Source organism: Emydura macquarii, unplaced genomic scaffold (genome assembly GCF_026122565.2).
Source record: "Emydura macquarii macquarii isolate MOO-44397 ecotype Brisbane River unplaced genomic scaffold, CSIRO-AGI_Emac_v2 contig_1200, whole genome shotgun sequence".
Classification (NCBI taxonomy): domain Eukaryota; kingdom Metazoa; phylum Chordata; order Testudines; family Chelidae; genus Emydura; species Emydura macquarii.
Window position 1 is genome coordinate 1 of NW_027131337.1, and position 16,995 is coordinate 16,995.

A 16,995-nucleotide genomic window follows, 5' to 3' on the forward strand; every position below is an offset into this window, starting at 1 on the left:
TGACCATCTTCTTCATTGACTATGTTGACCATTTCTGCTCCCAGCAGGGCCCAAAGCAGTGTCAATAAAGTCTTATTCCAGAGAAATTCAACTTTTGTAATACTTCTAGGGTTAATTTCGACATCAACATACTTCGTATAAATGTTACCTCTTTGAAGGGGTCCACTGCAAATAGGAGAAAGAGGAGAGCGACGCTGTTTGCTATGGTGTAGGCCACTGCTGCGCTAAGACAGGTTCTAAAGCATTTTCAGCATGTTGCCTTTATTTATTATAACACTTTGCACCTTCTTTATTATCAATTATTAGTATTTCTGTAGCACCTCTTAGGAGTCCTAGTCATGGGCCAGAACCTCCTGTGCTAAGTGCTTTATACATACAGAACAAAAAGATGGTCCCTGCCCCAAAAAGCTTGCAATTTTAGAATAAGACAAGAGGCAACAGATGGTGACAGACAGATGGGGGAGTAAAAGGAAACAGTGAGACAATATTGGTCTGGTTGATCGGTTGTGGTCTCAGCACACCAGCAGCTTAACCATTGTCAAGTTTTTTGTACACCTCATGGGAGAGGAAAGTTTGAAGGAGGATAATGAGGTAGCTTTGTGGATGTTTACAGAGAGCTCCTCCCAAGCATGAGGCGCAGCATGGGAGAAAATACAAAGGTGCGTGTTTGAATATTTAGCAAGTGGGATATGGAGGCTGGCATCATGGGCTGAACAGAGGTGGGAGTTAGATTGTGAAGGGCCAGGTACCTTTTGCACCCTTTATCCAAAGGTCTCTGTGCTGTTTTCACATTAATAAAGCCTTTTAATGTAGCCAAGGTAAGTAATATGCCCAGTTTATAGATTGGGTAAACTGAGGCACAGAGATTAAGCAGCTTGCATGGGTTCAAATAGCAAGTCATTGGCAGAGCAGGGAATCGTGTTACCATGTGGGAATGAATATGCTAACAAGCTGTCATAACGCTAGCATGGAAGTGGCTAGGCTAATGCCTGTGTTAAAACTGCTCACCATGCCTGGTGTGACCAGTGTGTTTTCTAGAAGTATCAGCAATCTCTGTCTTAGCTGGCTGGAAATGCTGAGCCTTCTCTCCAGGCAAATTGGACTCCTGAGTGCTTGTTAAATGTTACAGAACCTAGGAAAAGGAGTTGACTTCCATGCCCCTACTGTAACCATAAGCCAACACTGATTGGCCCTGTCTGTTTTAACATGGTTAACTAACATGACTGCAACAAGGAACAATGTCTGTTGCTCGCAGCGTTTAAACATGACTTGTAAACGGAGGTGTAAATGAAACAGACACACCACAAAACCTAATGTTGTGTCATTGAACTTACCAGATAATTTGGTACTGCTTTGTGAGCCCCTCTGTGCCATGGAAAACTATGTTTAGTTCCCCCCTCACTTTCTTTGTGCCAGCCAGCTTGATAGATACCCTTTGGCTCCAACCTACACAACAAAAGCCAAATAAAAATCGATTGCTTGCATTGTTTAGTTTCCTTACATACCACAAACACTCTTTTTAGGCGTACTTTTACTAGAGAGACGTGGACCGCCGCCATTCAGCTTATCAGAGGTTTATAACAGCACAGAAAGTTTCCAGCTTTTTATCATCTCATTTCCACTTCCTTCCCCCCACATATCCATTTGGCAAATTAATTAATTAACGACACTTACTAGTGAAGGGTGGGACTGCTCCAGTATTTAAAAAATATTTTTGGTTTATTTTCTCCAATTTAGCTGGAAATTGATCCGCATAGTGACCCATCATTGGGCAGCCTTCCTTGGGACATGGGAAGCAGATTCCCTAGGGGAAATAAGAGCATCTGGGTAATGTGGGATATTTTTCTTTTCATCCTAACTCTTGCGGGACTAAGGCAGAAAGGGTTGCCCTGATGTTGCCAAAGCCTTGGCCATTCCTTTGCCAACCTATTTAACCCCACTGCGTTTCGATGTGCCTATTTCCGATGTCAATTTCTATTCTGATTATTTATGCTCATCTGTCGGAGGATGAAACATATTAATTGTTTACCCATAAAAATGAGGGGTGCACTTAACTTCCAGGATGGTCTGAAACCTTCAATTTCAAGCACTTCTTTTTTGGTACAAAACTTACGTTAGATGTACATCTCCAAAGGAAAGTGTAGCATAGGAGCTACCTGAGGTTTCTTCTGTACCAGTGGAATCATCAGAGACCCAGGTTTCTGCCACTGGAGCTGTGGGAGCCAGAATCTATCTAGTTCTATCCTGCTACATGCCTGCTCTCTACCAACAGGCATTGCTTCATTGTTGTTGGAGCTTCGTTCTCTCTGATCCCCATCAGTCACTGGGAGAGCAGAGACACCATAGCACCTGACTCTGTGTGTGATGTGTGCACATGAAAGCAGAGTTGTTAATTTTTGCAGCTCACCCATTCCTGGGCTCTTATGCTTACCTCCTGGAAGAACTCGTATGTCCTGCAGGGATATCCAAGAAATCCATTGGGATGGAGGATACTGTGAAAATAAAACTGATGGCTGCGTGAATGATGACATGTAGGAAGAATGTTACCTGCTGAAACAAAATTACGAATGTCTGTGAAACCATCTTCTATTATATTTGGCCATGTAGAGCAAGGGTGTTTTTTTTCTCCTTTATAATAACAACAATAAAAATGCTGGCTGGAAGGATAGCACGGTCCTGTAGTATTTCTTAATGTGAATCTTCTGGGTTTCTGATTGTCAATAGCATACAAAAAGCTTGCTGCCTCACTTAACCGATGCACTGACTTCTCATAGCTGGAAAACTGGGTTCACACTTGCCTAAGACCTCAAGTGAAATGAATTTGTCTGTCGTGGCTATTGATCCATGTTACAAGACAGTTCCACAATACTGTATCATTTTCTGTGTTTACAGCATGCTGTATTCAGATGAACTTCATAGAGTATAAAGAATGCACAAGATTTGTCTCCACCATTCCAAGCCATGTGGAGAGGGGATTCTTTCCCCCTTCTCAGAGATGCTCAGCCCAGCTTTTTGGGTCATGCTGCTGTGGGGAGGAGAGACGTACTCGAACAGCAGTGCCTGGATGCTTTGTGCTTTTGCTCAATGCCTTGTGGGTGCTGGATGCAGCATGGTCAGAGGTGTCACTTGCAGCATCTATACAAAGTGGGAGCTGGTGTTGCCCCAGTATAGGTGTAGTCATGACATTAGCCTCACCCTGGCCAGACACCTGCCATCACAACTGAAGCACTAACTGATCTCTACCCCCTTGTGCTCCCCAAATCCACAGTCAAATTATGGAAATTAAGGCTGATCCCACATCGTCTGTGTGACTATTTCTTTTCCTACACTACCTGCAGGCCATCAGGACTGCAATCTGGCCCTTGTTGTTTCATGCTTTTTTCCACTCATCACCAAATATCCAAAAGCATTTTTTTAAATAAAACCCTCAAGAAGGCTCCATTTGCCATGTTCAGAACTATAATATGAACAGACACTGCAAGTTAATGCTGTAGCCGTTTGAAATAGGTTTACCTTTCAAGTAAGCTTCTTGGTCTTTTTTTCCCGCTGGAATAATTAAATTAATGCATCCAGGCATAATACTTCCTCCATTTGGGTAAAAGTCTAGATGGCCAGTGGCATTAACCATTCCTAACCCTGCAATACATACACGACATGGTAAGTGCCTTGGTTAACTCAATGACATGCCAGTTGCTGCAAATGTTTGTTTGTATGTGGGACCTTACCTACAATAGGAAATTGGGCAGCATTACTATGAATAACATCAACAAATCTTGCATCCGAAGGGTCCAGTCTGACAATAGGAGGAGTGCCTTGAAAAAAGGGCCCAGCGGGGTCCAAGCCTAAAGAGAAACAAATTATTCACTGATTGATGAAAAAGAATTGTAGGCTTGTTTTTTCCAATGGAGAGCATCAGTTTTGAATGAAGTATATAATGCGTGGTGAATAGTAATGTAAACACATGGAATGAACCAAATGTATCAGAGACACAGGACAGTGCAATGAACATTTTAATGTAATACCTATTTCTACAATGTCAAAACACTTACAGAAGTCAAAATACTTCATAAAATTGTCATTGCAAGACGAATGAAGCCTCGTTTTCTCTTGATTGTCTATTATTTTCCCGAAGTGTTCTAGAAGTGATTCTCAACTCTTTAAAGGCAGCCCTTTTGCAAACTCATCCCAGCACAAGTAAAGTCCTATCAGTTAGTGTATAATGGTGTCATAGGACCAAGGATAAGGAGGGATTTTAATGCAATGATCCAGTTTCTTAGATTTTCAGATGGTGTGGAATGGGAAGACTAAGGAGTTCTTGATCAATTATTTATTTGCATTAGAGTAGCACCCATTGGGCCCAACTGTGGTAGGCACATTACAAACACAAAGTAAGAGGCAGTCCTTGCACAAAAGAGCTCGCAATCTAATTAGAGAAAGGAAGCATTAGCATTATTATTATCTCCCTTTTACAGACGAAGAACTGAAGCACAGTGATCAAATGACTTGCTCAACATCATACAAGAAGCCTGTAACAGAGCCAGGAACTGATCTATCCTAGTCATCTCCTATCACAAGCAGCAGTAACTACTACAAATGAATCTGGGGAAACGTGGAAAAATAACCAAAATACAACACAGGAATGTAGTTATGTCTGGCTTTCTAGCAACAGTTGCTGATTGTTCCACAAAACCTTAGCAGGGTCCAACAGCTGTATAGGGAGAACCGCCTTCTCCCAATACATAGACCTCCATCGTGGCTTAAAACAACGGCTTGTGGTACAATGGTCCTCCACTCTAGTGGGAGCCCCTTGCTGTAAAAGAACATAAGAACTGTGCTACAGAAGCAGAACTAAGTTTTTTCTAAGCAGAACTAGTTTTTTGGGGGGTTGGAAGGAGGTGAGGCTGTGACCAGCTCCTTCCTATGCTTTGGAGCAGTGCTTATCCTCATGGGAGTGCAGAGATTGCTGTTGCACTCTACTGTGGTGTGGGAGCATGAAGGGGTGGGGAAAACTGAGAGGAACCACAGGAAAGTCTTGAGGTGACTTGTATGGTTATTTCCTTTCAAGGGCCTGGGAAAAGATCATTTATTGGGTTTGTAGCCCATGTCCCTGCCTCATCTCTTAAACCCATTCAGAACAAGCCATAGATCTTAATAGTGTCAGTTGGGAGAATCCTTAGCGGCATAGTATATCTGCATTGTTGTTAATTCCCCACCCCAATTCCCACTTTCATTGAAAGTATGTTAAGGAGAAACTTAAGCTTTACTTTGCAAATGGATTGTGAGACATGGGAAAGTGGGTGTGAAGGGGAACTTGCCACTCGTATCTCAGGTCATCATTTTCTTGAGACCACCAAAAATACCGATCTGCATAAGAATTGTCACTGTTGATATTTTAATACTATTACTAAAGCAATACTGTTAACATCATTTGCATTTTTGGCTACACAACAATAAATGTTGACTATCTACCAGTGTGCAGATGCACTAGGATTTTTTTAATTTAAATATTTTGCTTACCCATGTTAACACCATAAAGAATGCATAGTGAAGTCTATAGGAACAATACATAAAACAGCCATGGCATAAACAAGCACTTACTCACTGAAATTGATGGAGATGCACCCACATTCGCCTGTTTGACTCATTGAATCCAGTTTTGCAAGGTTCTTTCCTCCTAAAGAACATACCATATAAAATTCCATCTTCATGATTAGCTTACCGGTTATTCTTTTGATGCCTCGTATTCTTCTTCCTACATCTCCTGCGGCATGTGCACCCAGACTATGTCCGATGATATGGATTTGAGAAGGGGAGTATTGAAACATTTTCTGATGTTTTTGGGGGGGAAAAAAGAAAAAATAGAATATACATATTTAAACGTCAAACACAGAAGATACTGTATTTGTCATAGATTATACAGCCAGAAGGGACCATTGTGATAATCTAGTCTGACCTCTTACATAACACAGGCCATAGAACTTCTCCGTATTAATTCCTGTTTGAACTAGAACATTTTTTTAGAAAAAATCCCATCTCGATTTAAAGATTTCTAGTGATGGAGAAATTATTGCAACCTTTGGTTAGTTGTTTCAATGGTTAAGTACCCTCACTGTTAAAAGTGTGCACCTTATTTCTAGTATGAATTTGTCAAGCTGCAAATTGTAGCCATTGGATCTTGATATACCTTTGCCTGCTAGAGTGAAGAGCCCCCTTAACAAAATTTTGTTCCCAGTATAGGTACTTATGGACTGTGATCAAGTCATCCCGAAAGCCTCTCTTTGGTGAGCTTGAATGTGATGAAATTCACCCACCTCTGTGCTGAAGGGTCTTGTACAAGGCCTATCCTCACCTTAGGTTTCACATAGCCCTAGAGGTTAAGGGGAGATTAATTGGTGTACAGACTCCATATTCGACCCAAGGAGTTGCAGCTTTAGTGACAATGAAAGCCACAGTGACTAGTTGCCTGGAGTCCACACTTAACTTGCATATGCATGTGGAGTACCAGAATAAATGCATCCAGCCATATTTGCTTGTCTTCCTTGATCGAGGACCAGAGAATATCACAGAAAAAGCTCTTTGGCTACAGTATTTTAAAATGTGTTTTTACATTGAAATGAAAGAATCCCAGGTTTTCAGAGGTTGTTAACAGGAAAACCCAGGGATAATTCTGAGGATCTGTTATGCAGGAAGTAATAAAGAAGTAGAGGACTTAAGAGTGTATCCTGCAGCCAGACATCAGAACCGGAAGTCCAGCAGTATTAACTGAGCCTCTGGACTGCTCCCAGCTTCTATTTGCTTTGGAAGTGAATTGCTAAATTGAGACTGTAGCTCTATCACAAAGGTAAGTATGTATTCTTAACAACTATTTACTAATCACTTTTAGGAGTCATGTGTAGGATGCCTCATTTACCGTGAATTTACAAATACAGTTGAGAAAGCAAAGAAATATTGCCACCTACTGGCCTTTTACGTTAATTAGTCACTTCTATCAAATTACTATTCTTTAGGCCATACCCTAGTACCATTTGAGGCTCTGTGGGGTATCCCCATTTTGGTGGTTCTCAACTATCTGCTGTGTTCAGCACTTCCCAGAACATTAACTTTTTGAATCATACTTTTCTGATCATGTAAAACAAGACCATTTACATAGACCCATTATCTTCATGTGAATCTTAGCTTTAAAAATTAACTTAAAATTCATAATATATATTTTTTTACCATAAGAGTATTTATGAAATAAGCAATCTCTGCCCCAACCACACGGATGTTGTTCACTGCATTGATGTACAAAACTTTTGCCCCATCTTCCCAGTCTACAGCAATGCAGTTCACATCTTCCACTTGCACCAGCCGCTGGGTTGGAAATAGAAAGCAAAGAACTTAGGAAAACATATGGGAAAATACGGATTCAACTTAAACCAAAACGAATCATTAAGTAAATTGAGCACTTGGGTTTCTTGTTGTTTACAAAGGACAGGACTTTACCACATCACCTACATGCATTAAAACAAGAGTCTTTTCATGAAGCACAGTATGATGAAAACTTTGTCATTCATACAAACAGATGTCTGGACTTTAAAGGAGCACAATCAAAATATTTTTCAATTTTTGTCACAATAAAGACTTATTTCAGATCAAACTCTAAACTGATTTACTGCTGTATACAATGTCTGACCATTTCGTTTGGTCTCCTCCATAAACAATTTAGTGAAACCATTGATTTTAAAGCTATCTTCAGTTCTGAAAAAAGCATTTGTGAGTTAGGGGCTGAGAACTGAATGGGCAGTTTCTAAATGGAAAGCTAAAGCATGGCGACTTCTACACTGGAAGCTTACAAAAGTCAGGGATATTCACTAGAAGAAACCACAAAGCAAAACTGCCATTTCTGCATTGATTTATAAGCTGGTTGAGGCCTAAGTGTAGAATAAAGAAAAAAAATAGCTGAAACAAAATGAAAGAAGCAACAGCAACAACAAAGAAGTAGTGCAAGAAGCTTAAAAGGACACTGGATCAAATCTTGAGTTGTTGAACGCTCACTGCTCTGTTTCATCAATGAAGGTTACTGATAGCTCAGCACCTCTCAAGATGTGGCCCATGGGATTGCTCTCACTAATTTCCCATCATGATTCAGCATTTACTATAATGAGTGCAAACATTAACGTATGCAGTGTGCATCTATCATCTGTCCTCTTCGCAAGGCAGCATGTCTGTGCTGACCCATGAGCAGTGCAGAGAAGGAATCGTGTCTTAGAGACTCGATTGCTTCCTTGCTCCCTATTTTGCTCCAGGGGACCAGTAATCTGATGATGATGGATTATTATCAACAGTTCAACTGCTCTGCTTAGAGGAGCCAAGGCTCCGCTTCCTGCTTGGGGGTGGTTGGGGTTGGGAGTGCATAGAGTGCCAGTTTGTCACTTTATGCCTGGACCCACGGTTCAGGGAGGACACGCAGGTGTGCGTGTGGGTGGGGGAGGGAAACAGTTCTTAGTCTCTCGTGTTCCTGAGCAGGTACAGAGACCACATTGTAGCCTGACCATTTTTGTGTTCAATGGATGAAGATAAATTTGGATCACCTCCTGTATAACATGAGACAATGGAGATACTGTATATTGATCTTTTATTTTTTCCATTTTAAAGTTAGTATTTTGCATAAAGAAACATTATAAAACGACCTCCACTGAGAAGACATTGAAATATTTAGGTTTAGTTCTTTGTTGTGTACTGACTTTTCAGGATAATTTTGGTCTTGGATTGTTTATCTTTCCTAAATGTCTAAGATGACTCCAGTAATTTTGAGTAGTGCTGGTTGGAAAATATTTTTCCTCTGTAAAATTTCAAACTTTCACTGAAAAGCAGATGGTTTTAATTCAGAAATGTTTAGTTTTCTGAAAACTAGAAATATCCCATGGAAATTTGACACTTTTTGCAAAAAGTAATTTTGTCAAAACCACAATTTTCCATTGAAAAACTGTTCTGATGGTAAATTTTCAACCTGTCGTAACTGAGAGTTCTGGGTATAGACGATACTGAATTGTGTACTAAGTCAGCATATTGGTGTTACAGTAGATTCTAGCCTCCACATGCTTTATTCTTTCATCAGGAACTACTCAATAGCTAACTAACCTTTGGATAAAGGTATTTTTAATTTTTAAATTTAAGTTTTCAGTTTTACAAACAAGCATTTCTGAGTACAGGAAATGTGTGGATCTATACCCTTCTTCTCTCTCTAGTTTTAAAATTTATCTTCTGTTCTGCATGGGGAGTAGTAAGTGGCAAGACTATCTGTTAGCTTCAGCACTGTTAACTAAACCTCAAGCCACTAGGAGCAAAAAGAATTATTAAATTGCAATATCTTAATACTTGGAACAGTGTAGGCTTGGCATGATACCAAAATAAAATTAAACCCCATCTCCAGTAGAATAAAAATCCAACTTCTCAGGCGAACTTGCTAAGACTTACACATGTGCTTAATTTTACTCACTCTGAGTAGGCCCATACTGACCGTGTATAAAGTTAAGCAAGTATGCAAGTCTTCATAATGTCAGGGCCTAAGGCATTCTCTAGTTCCGGGTTATGCAATGTTTTGGTTGATCCTGAGTGTAAACAGATTTCCCCTGGAGCCTTATGCCATAGGCTGTCTTTGCTTTCACAGTCTGCTTGCGATTTGTTTGCTGAGGCCCAGACTTCTCCTTTTACTTTGCTGAGTAGGAGTCCTACTTTGGGAAGAAGTGTTTCTTTTGCTCTGTATATAGGTACATGTATCATTGGTTTCCATTGATTTTTCCAAAGTAAAATTTACTCAGTTAGACTGATGGACGTAAGGAGCAATAATAATTTTGCGAGACTGGGACTAAATTTTCAGTGCCAGCTAGTGTCGGTGGGATAGTCTCCTCCAGCTGAGAGGTGGTGTAGCCAAGCTAATAGCTCACTGGCCTGAAACACAGAAAACCAGTTCCATTCTTGGCTCTGCCACGGGTCTGCTGGGTGACCATGGGTAATTTAAACAGTGATGTGCCTCAGTTTCCCCATCTGTTAAATGACGATAATGATACTGACTACCTTTGTAAAGCACCTTGACATCTATGGATAAAAGGAACTATATAAGAGCTAGATGTTATTACTGTTACATCCCCAAACCACCCAGGAAGAAGCAGACACCAGAGGAAGTGTTGTTTTTCCTTCCAAAGCCTGGACTATTACAAAAACAGACACACCCTTAAACCTCACCCTGCATTCTCATTTCCTGTGAAAGCCACGTGGAATGTACAGTCCAGTTCACTCACACACCCACATTCATCAAAAGGGTGAGGTGATTATTAAAGTTACTACATATTGGTTAGTGCTTCTTGCCCATTAGTAACATCAGATGGTTGTCAAAGTGGGAAATTAATACTAGCATTTAAAAAAAGTGATTGAATGTGGCTGCAATTAAAGTTGGAAATTGGAAGATTTCTCTCCTACCAAGCACATCTCTACCACCCAGCCACGTTTTCCGGTGCTCATGAATCCATGCACAACGAAGTGTGTTTTCTTATATGAGGAGAAATGTGAGTCTGTGATAGTTGAGGACTTGATTGCAGAGATCACCTGTTTTGAGTAAAAATAACAGTAATAATAATCATTGATTTTGTCATCCTCCAACTCTTCTTAGTTCGGAAACAAAAACGTCTTTTGCGTGGCAGCAGTGAATGGACACTGCCTTTGCTCCTTGAAATCCGTGGCTCTCATTGCCTCCCTACAGCTTCCTGCTGCTCTACCCCCAGCCTCAGCACGGCTCCTTTATTGTCCCTGTATTGTCCCTGCTGCCTCAAGCCACTCCTCTGTGTGTATGAAGAGCTTTTTATACACAGAGCCAACGCTCTCTATATAAGATAATGCCGGCAAGATCACAATACAATGAGCACCCCCCAAAGCCAGCCTTCCCAGCTCCTGCCTGCCCCCTTGCTGACCTAATTCCCGACTCCCCAATTCCACAGTGCACCCAAAGAGTGACTTTGGGAAATCACAGGGGATGGAGGCATTGCTGTCACTCCCCTCTCCAATTAAGCTGATACAGCACCAGGCTAGGTGCAGTCATGGGGGATTGATCCAGGCCTGTTGTACGTGACTTTAAACTCATTTAGTATAGCCCTTCCTTCTGCTGCGACAATAATCTCTGAATAACATTTTAAACAAATGCTGGGTCTACGTTCTGGGTGAGGGAGGGAGAGTGAGATGCTGAAGCATTCCAGGGCAATGCCCCTATGAACTTAGCTTGAGTCGTTTGTATTCAATTCAAGTTAAGCCGCTGCTGGGCAATAGTAGAAGGGACGTGGGACCTGATTTAATTCACTGGACAGCAGAAATGGTTTGTGTTACCCACTGGTGAGTGTGTGTTACATGTCTTCATGTGCCTGACCTGCGGAGGACATGAGTCTCTCATAGCCCTGGCTAGGGAGCTTTAGTAGCTCGTGTCTTTACCTTTGAGGTGTCCAGTTGAGTCCCTATTGTGTCGGCTGAGATGGTGGCTGTCACGTGTACACCATCTTAGCGTGTGATGGTTGCATCTTCCATGGTCATGCGTAACACAAAGGGCACAATTTTCAAAAGCTCTTTACTCCCATTTTCAGAAGACTCTTGGGCCCTAAGTCTCACTGAAAGTCAATGGGACTTAGGCTCCTCGGTGCCTAAGTCACTTTTCAAAATGGGACCGAGCTGTCTAAGTCACTTAAGTGCTGTTGGAAATTTGACCTCCAGTGCATGTCTCACTTCCACCCCCAAAGTGACATAGTTTTGGCTCCGTGAGGTGGCACTAGTATTGCAGCAGCAATAGCGCTGGCTTACTCAGGCTGTTCCACTGCCTGCCTCCCCCTGATCTGCAGGGAGGAGATGGCAATTCATTCTCCATGCCCATTCAGCTTTTGGCCTTGGCTGAAATTGCCAACAAGGGCACCAATGAGGGTGGTAGTTTGTATGATGAAGACAGCTGTGGATTGGGGAAATGGACTGAGACCACAGACTTAATTCACACAGGCTGCCACAGAGAAACAACCTTCATTTGCAGCTGAACTAGGCTGCATTGGAACCAGGTATTCAGATGTGAAAGGCTCCTTTTCCCCTTGCAAATTCCCCATGCCATTCAGTTCCCCTCAATTCCACTTCTTCCCTTACTGGCTGCATATCTGGGTTTAAAATTACATTGGCTTTAAAGGGCAGTGTGGGCTGGAGGAATCTAATCCTGCTTCTGCCCTGGATTTCTATGTGGTTTTTGGCAAGTCACATCACCTCCTGACTCAGTTTTCCCATCAGTAAAATGGTGATGTTAACTCTCCTATCTGTCAGGGACAGTTGAGCACCGCATAAATGTTACTTACTATTAAAACATGCCTCAGAGAATGAAATGTGTTGCAAACAACAGTAGAGTGCAGCACTCCCAGTTCTTTGCACAGGAAAAATTCCACAAAAAAAGGTTTAATTTGTTTGGTTCATTTTTCAGTTTCTGCACGAAAATATTTCAGTTTTTACCCTTGTGACTTTAACCTCTGTTAGTTTCTGCATCTAACAAGCAGCTGACTCTTTATTCTCTGACTTAGTTTCTCATGGTGAGTGACACACTTTTCCTTTTGAGCTAGTGAATGTTGGTAGGTGTAATTCATTGTTAATGTTAAAATAGAGGTAGGGTTCTCACTTGAAAGTTATTTTCAGTTTTTGTAGTGTAAAGATTGAAGTTGATGTTCACACTCTCTGGAGAGTCAGGTAAACCTGCCAGAAATCTCCCTGGTATTCCGGCCCATGGCGGTTTATCTGAAAAGCATCCTAGTCGTTTGTAGCAAACTTCTTCGCCTGTAGCATGCAAAGCAAATGATTAGTATTTTGGAATCCAACACAGTTAGATGGTGCCTTGGAAGCTGCTACAACTTTAAAAGAAGCAGACACAGGGCTTTGATTTCATGAATAATTTTTAAGTCCAAATTCATTTTTCTGTCTGTCCTGGGTAATAGAGTATGGATGTTAGTGACTCATGGATAAACACAATGAGAGACCAGGACACTTTTGTGGCAACTTTTTTTCTTTAGGGTTGTAGAATACTCATATGAAAGTAAAAAACAGATGTTTAAAAGATGTGTTTAAAAGATGTGTGCTGATGTCATTGCTGCCAGCTCCTGACTCAAAAGCAGCAAGTGTATATGTCAGAGTTCCCGAACTAACTGAATCTCCCTGGTCTTCATGAGGGGCACCTCACTTAATGTCTCAGGGTCTGGCCATCCCCTTTCTTGGATTGGGATCCTGTGATCTACTCCCTCTGCACCAAGGATATAGGCTCTAGACTCCTGCAGTCTCTGTTCACCTCAGCAGATCTGACTTCCATTCAGCACCTGTTCTCTCAGGTGCAATGACAGGGTTAATCAGTGAGCAGCCAGCTCTCATGAAGCACATTACTATTTATTCAGAGGAAAAGCATTTAAGAGACAACATATAAAAACAGCTTCTACGCATGCCTACCTTACCAGGTGTCACCCATCTCCCACACAGAGATCCTGATAGGCCTAAAGAACTTTAGGTCCTTCCACAGCACCTGTGTCTTGCTCACAGCTGCATGTCAGTTCTCAGTCCAAGAGATCCCTCTGCTCAGGGATGTCACTTGATACAGTTTCAAGTCCTTTGTATTAAGCTTCTTGAACCGGGGCGAACCACCATGTGCTATTTTCCCAGGGCCAAAACTTCAAAAGTCTGGTTACCTGCATTTTTTCAGCATTGGGAATTGCTTTAGTTATCCCGCCCCCCTTAAGTTTAGTTCCTGCAGGATGCATCTTGAGCCCCACCCCAGCCTAGTCATCCCATAAAGATACATGTGGCATTTATAAGGTTGATACAATATCAAGGGATTATAATCTTTGACTATTCCATGTTTCTAAAGCATGGCATCTCTCACAGTATATATCTAGGGCATGGCCTACGGCACGACACCGTTAGGTCGACATAAGGCAGCTTATGTCAACCGAATTATGTCAGTGTCTATACTACAGCCTTGCTCCCACTGATGTAAGTGCCCTTCTATACCGACATCATAGCTTCACCTCCAAGAGAGGCCTGGGGCTTATGTCCTGTGTCAGTGTAGACACTGCTGTTGGCTGTCATTCTTGCCAATTTCAAGGCTTGGCTGGAGCCATTAAATTGACAAGAAAGCCGGCTCCCAGCTCCCTAGCTGGACTGCTGCACCAAGACCTGCTACTACTCAGACTCCTGGCTGGGGCTGCCATCTGGGCTCCCCACTGGGAGCCCTGCTGCCCCGGGATCTTAGCTGCTCCCCCCTTCACCCCATGAGCTCTCAGCTCCATTCCAGGATCAGGGCTGCTCCCAGCTGAGAGCGGAGTCACAACAAGACTGGGTGGCTGGGACCCCGCTCCTGGCCAGGAGTGGCAGAAGGCAAGAGCTCGGGGGGGGGGGGCAGCTGGGCTCCCGACTGGGAGCTGCACGGAGCTGAGAGTCCTGGCTCTCATAGATTGACTTAGGTTTGTAGTGTGGACATGCTCTCGGAGTGGAGGATTTTTCCCCTTAACAGAGTTCTGAAGGAAGTGATCACACAATTCTGAGGACTTATCATCGTTTCCTTTGCACAAAAGAATAGTTTTGATAGCTTATGTTCCTATGACTTCTTTCTTCACCTCAAACATTGTTCATCACATTGAACGCTCATTCCACTTGGCTGTTCCTGGTAAACAGCGCTCACGTTTAGAGTAAGTATGTGCATAGGATTTTGCAGAATCAGGGTCTAAAGGTGAATATGAGGCCTATACATCGCTTGAACTCTAATAGAACTTATGTGCTGCGCTGGCCTTTCGCTAGTTCTCGGCACCAGGTGAACTGCATCATAAATCATATAGAATAAGCTGAGTGCAGAGAAAAACAAATTTCCATTGTACCTATATTCATTTTTTATTCCATTTGAACATGACTAAATTCAACATCTCTGGTGTAGTTATTTAGAAATGTTGTATCTCACCTGCTATTGCATCCAGGAGATAAAGTGCAGGAATCCAAATTCCAATCATCTAAAGTAAATTAAATAGACAGGTGAAGTCCAGGTAAAGCATTTTATTTGGATACTAATTGATTTAGATTTATTCATCTTGTAAAAAGTGTATAATACAACAGTATTTTCCCAGCAACCAATATAGCAAGCACTCTAATATCAACTTTCTATGCATTCGTTCCTTATATCCTGCAAAATAAAGGCAGCATGTCCTTAAATGTGCGCTTTAATCTACTCCTGTTTCAAAACAGGGTAGATCAAAAGGCACTACAGAACATTTAGGGCATGGAAGCAGGGACTACACAGACACTTAGCGCAGGGCAGGCTAGTGCAGGCTAGATTTACACCGCAGCTTGTTGCAACCTAAGTGCCTGTGTAGACAAGCTTTGGTGTAAAGCACTGTTTTCTTGGTGTGTCTCCTCATCAGCAGATGACACTTTTTGTTTCACCAGTTGTGTTTTCCTGCTTTCTGCAATGTCATTTTTTGCAAGCTTAAAAATTCCAGCGTAAGTCTGTCCACTTAGCCTGATCCTGCAGTCTATGCATGACCAAAAACTCCCATTGCCTTCACTGGGGAATTTTGAGAATGCAGGCTCTAGCTTGTTGAGGGAATACATTCTGTCTGAAATGGGTCTTGGAAATTTTCTGACAAAACAGAGTTTGAACTCTGCACCTCCTTGTGATTTTTTTCTTCCATCTCTTGCTTTACTCCCACTCTCAAGGCATTGCACAAGCCTACTCCCTTTATCTCCTCCTACACTGTGCCACAAACTTGACACCCACCCAGTTGTTGTCTTCCAAGCATCCTCCCTTTTGCCTTTCAAATCTCTCTTCAAATTCTCTCCTCCTCCCTCCCCGCCGAGGAGTCTGGAAGCCACAGGCTCAGCTCCTGACTCCATGCCAGGGATCTGGGAAGCCATGAGAATCCAGCTTTTAGACAGGCGTCTATGGGCTTCCAGGCTCCCGAGCCAGCTGGGTCCCGAGGCTGCCCAGCTTCCGCTGCCTGGTGAGCCAGTTGCCCCAAGAGTCAGGAAACCTGGGGAGTCCTTGCTTCCCCAGAGCTGCAGACCCTGGAAACTCTGTCAGCTGCTGAGAAAAAAACTGACATAAATTGAGAAGATTCATCTGGTGCCAGGAAGTGTTTTTCATTTTGGAATCACCTTGTTTTGGCAAGCTCTAATCTGAAGGCTGTGATTATTCCATCATCTCTGAGGAACTAGGTAAAGTCTGGGGCAGAGCAAAAGACAGTGACATGCAAAACTTATTAGAGGTCACACACACAGATTCCCTCTGTAGACTGAATGCTGTGCTCCCACTAGGGGCTCCCAGTGTTATTTACCCCTTCACATAACACAAAAACCAGGGGTCTTCCAATTAAATTCATAGGCAGTAGATTTAAAACAAACATAAGGAAGTACTTCTTCACACAATGTACAGTCAACCTGTGGAACTCATTGCCAGGGGATGTTGTGAAGACCAAAAGTATAACCGGGTTAAAAAAGAATTAGATAAGTTCATGGGGGGTATCCATCAATGGCTATTAGCCAAAATGGTCAAGGATGCAACCTCATGCTCTGGGTGTCTCTAAATCTCTGGCTGCCAGATGTTGGGGCTGGATGACAGGAGTAGATCACTCAATAATTGCCTTGTTCTGGTCATTCCCTTTTAAGCATTGGCATTGGCCTCTGTCAGAAGAGAAGATTCTGGGCTAGCTGGACTGCTGGTCTGACCCAGTATGGCCGTTCTTATTTTCTTATGTTCCTGGCATTCTTCCATTCCTCCACAAACTCCCCATGTGCCACCTTGCAACCCCTCCCAATGCCCTTCTCTCATGCCAGATTTGGCTCAATATGCTTTAGGATTAATACACAAGACCAAATCCGCAGTTGGTGTATATCCACACAGTTTCATGGACTTTGAAGATACAGTTTCCACCAGCTGAGGGTATGTATAATAATGTGATACAAACAGTTGCAAGCTCC

General features: G+C 42.4%; 1 protein-coding gene across 1 annotated transcript; it reads right to left on the reverse strand.

Annotated features, from left to right (window-relative positions):
* Positions 1-3: 3 nt before the first annotated feature.
* Positions 4-15,032, reverse strand: LOC137152344 (pancreatic lipase-related protein 2-like; the record flags this gene model as incomplete). The annotated part of the gene is made up of 11 exons (XM_067546902.1): positions 14,984-15,032; positions 12,668-12,822; positions 10,462-10,587; positions 7,219-7,353; positions 5,720-5,828; positions 3,726-3,842; positions 3,514-3,636; positions 2,432-2,547; positions 1,675-1,804; positions 1,335-1,446; positions 4-165 (listed from the first exon to the last, which is right to left on the reverse strand). Coding segments are annotated over exons 1-11 (1,334 nt in total), but the record flags the coding sequence as incomplete, so codon positions are not given.
* Between the last annotated feature and the right edge of the window lie 1,963 nt (positions 15,033-16,995).